Source organism: Primulina huaijiensis, chromosome 5, assembly GCF_012295235.1.
Source record: "Primulina huaijiensis isolate GDHJ02 chromosome 5, ASM1229523v2, whole genome shotgun sequence".
Taxonomy (NCBI): Eukaryota; Viridiplantae; Streptophyta; class Magnoliopsida; order Lamiales; family Gesneriaceae; genus Primulina; species Primulina huaijiensis.
This window is the reverse complement of record NC_133310.1, coordinates 16,177,806-16,180,518: the sequence shown is the minus strand read 5'-3', so window position 1 is coordinate 16,180,518 and position 2,713 is coordinate 16,177,806. Positions and strand designations below refer to the sequence as shown.

Below are 2,713 nucleotides of genomic sequence, written 5' to 3'. Positions count from 1 at the left end.
AGCTCATATTTAAAAAAAAAAAATTAAAAGTATCCATTCACTCCCATCCTGTTCCCAACATAATAATTCCTTTTGAAGTATAATCTATTTGGTGGACAAGTACCAATTAAATTATTAACAAAAGTTCGTATACTCATTTTCCATTTAAGCAACAGTTCATTTACCAAATTACATTTGAATATTTTATAATTTATCGCAAGATTAACTTGGATATAAAAATTGGAATAAACGTTTTTGACTTGTGATTAAAAGAAAATATTATTAGTTTATTAGATGAATAAATGAACGTCGTTCTGCATAATAACGGCATCTTCCGTGTCATTGCCTCCAACAACTCTTCCTCTTCCTCTTCCTCTTCCTCCTGCTCTGATTCTTCGCCTAAAAATCCGATCTTTAACAGATTCCAATCTTCAAATAAAGTTCAATTTTTCATCTTTTCTTGAACCCCATTTATCCCTTTTTTTCCTTAAACCATTTCATAAATTAGTTCATAGAAAACACCCCAAATTTGTCGAATGGGTGGAGATGGGAAACCCCGACGATGGAGGATCTCTTTCCACCGACCGTCTTCAGCCACCGCCGTGCCACCGTCGGAATTCGTATGCCCCATTTCCAAGTCCTTAATGTTCGACCCCACAATTGTTTCTTCCGGCCAGACCTTCGAGCGCATAGCAGTGCAAGTTTGCAATGATTTGGGATTCATTCCCACGCTCCCCGACGGCTCGAAGCCGGACTTCTTGACGGTGATTCCTAATTTAGCACTCAAGACCGCCATTCAGAACTGGTGCTCGAAATCCGGGTGGGCTCGTCCAAACCCACCAATATATTCGGATATCGAGTCCATTATCTATTCTCTGATGGGTTCTTCTACCTCGAAGAACCTTGATAGTTCGACGAATCGGGTTTCAGATAGAGAATTGTTAAAGGGGGTTGAGGAAATCCCTCAGGTTTTATCCTCACATGCCGCGACTGAACCAAATTCTCGAGATTTTTCCTCTTCTTCCAGTTCTGATGATTCATCTATCACCAGCATGTCGCCACTATCGCAATTTAGGACTCGCCCTTCTTGCTTTTCTTCTTCGTCTTTGTCTTCGCCTTCTACCTCATCAGAATTCATTCCGGTTGAGTCTTCGTTGAATGATGTGTCAGCTCGATCTTCAACTTCTCACGTGGAAGATGAGAATTTTGTAAGCAAGATTCAGAGTATGGATGTTTATGACCAAGAACAGGCTCTGATTTGGGTAAGGGAAACCACTAAAACTGATGAAGAATCAAGAGCCACGCTTTGCACGGAGAAGCTGTTAACTGCTTTAAAGCTGGCAATGATTTCACCTTTTGCAACTTTGCAGACAAACGCTGCGGCAACTTTGGTGAACCTTTCGATCGAGAAACGTAACAAGATCAAGATTGTGAGAGCTGGCATTGTGCCTCTGTTGATCGAGGTTTTGAGGAACGGCTCCGATGAATCGAGGGAACATGCCGCCGGGGCGATATTCAGTTTATCGATTGAAAATGAAAACAGGACTACAATCGGCGTGCTTGGAGCTTTGCAGCCACTGATGCACGCGCTAAGATCCGGTAGCCAGCGGTGCCGCCTCGACTCGGCCTCAGCGCTGTATCACTTGACCCTGGTGCAGACTAATAGAGTCAAGATCGCCAAGCTTGGAGCCGTCGAGGTTTTATTAGGGCTGTTGGAGGATACAGAATTGGCAGCCCGTGTTGTTCTGGTGGTGTGCAACTTGGCGGCGTGCGAACCTGGTAGGTCGGCGTTGTTGGAAGCCGGAGGAGTGGGGAGTTTGCTGGAGGTTTTAAGAGTCGGGAATGAAGTAGCATCCGAGTCGACACGGGAAAACTGTGTCGCCGCTCTGTATCTGCTGAGCTTCAGAAGCTTGAGGTTTAAGGGGTTGGCGAGGGAGGCGGGTGCGGCGGAGGTGTTGGAGGAAGTGGCCAAAACAGGGAGCTCGCTCGCCAGGGAGCAGTCGCTGAGGATTTTGGAGGGTTTACGGCGTAGGGAGGAGGCGGAGGAGGTGGACTGGGAGGCCGTGATGAAGGGTGGAGTAGGCCACGCCGGGTATCGAGTTGGCCGGCGTCATGGCCTTAACTACTAAGTTTTGAATTTATGTTTGCTTAATTAATTATTTTTGATAATTTGGTAGGGGGCTGTAAATATTCATGCCTATTTTCTTGTATTTTTGTTTTTCTTGAGTTTAATTAAAACGTATAAAATAGAAGTTTTTGAAGAAAAGAAAAAGCGTCTATTTCATTTTTTTATATTGATTTTTAAGTATTTTTAAACCTAATCAAGTATTATCTTGTTTTTTTTAAAAAAATATTAAACATTAATAATTGTTTAAACCATGTAATTGTGAATATCCATTCGATCTAAATATAAATACAATAAAAATAATCGTGTTGTTGGAAAGTTCTATTGGACTTTGAATTGGGGCTACATTTAATGTTGAATGTCAAATGTGTTGGCTTTGATTTGATTAAATCAAATTCCACCAGTTGGGAATTTAATAAAAAAAAATTTGGGTCCTTTTCATTGGAACAAGATAAAATAATAATAATAATATTATTATTGTAAAAAATATGGGAGTGGGAGACAAATCTTGAGCCTCACACACAGGAGAGGGATTTCTTTTGCTTTGCCATCCCACAAGTGGGCCATTTTATAATGATACCTAGTAGAATATAAACATATTCTTGCCTT

The 2,713-nt window shown here is 41.6% G+C and overlaps 1 protein-coding gene across 1 annotated transcript; it reads left to right on the top strand.

The window, feature by feature from the left end:
• The first annotated feature begins 289 nt into the window (after nucleotides 1-289).
• Nucleotides 290-2,229, top strand: LOC140976687 (U-box domain-containing protein 40-like). The gene has a single exon (XM_073440942.1). It carries the CDS (start codon nucleotides 516-518, stop codon nucleotides 2,106-2,108), a length of 1,593 nt encoding a protein of 530 aa, XP_073297043.1. The 5' UTR covers nucleotides 290-515; the 3' UTR covers nucleotides 2,109-2,229.
• The last annotated feature ends 484 nt before the right edge of the window (nucleotides 2,230-2,713 follow it).

Bases quoted from the DNA above. Each gene is read 5' to 3' on its own strand.
- LOC140976687 (XM_073440942.1), top strand. From the start codon at position 516: ATGGGTGGAGATGGGAAACCCCGACGATGGAGGATCTCTTTCCACCGA.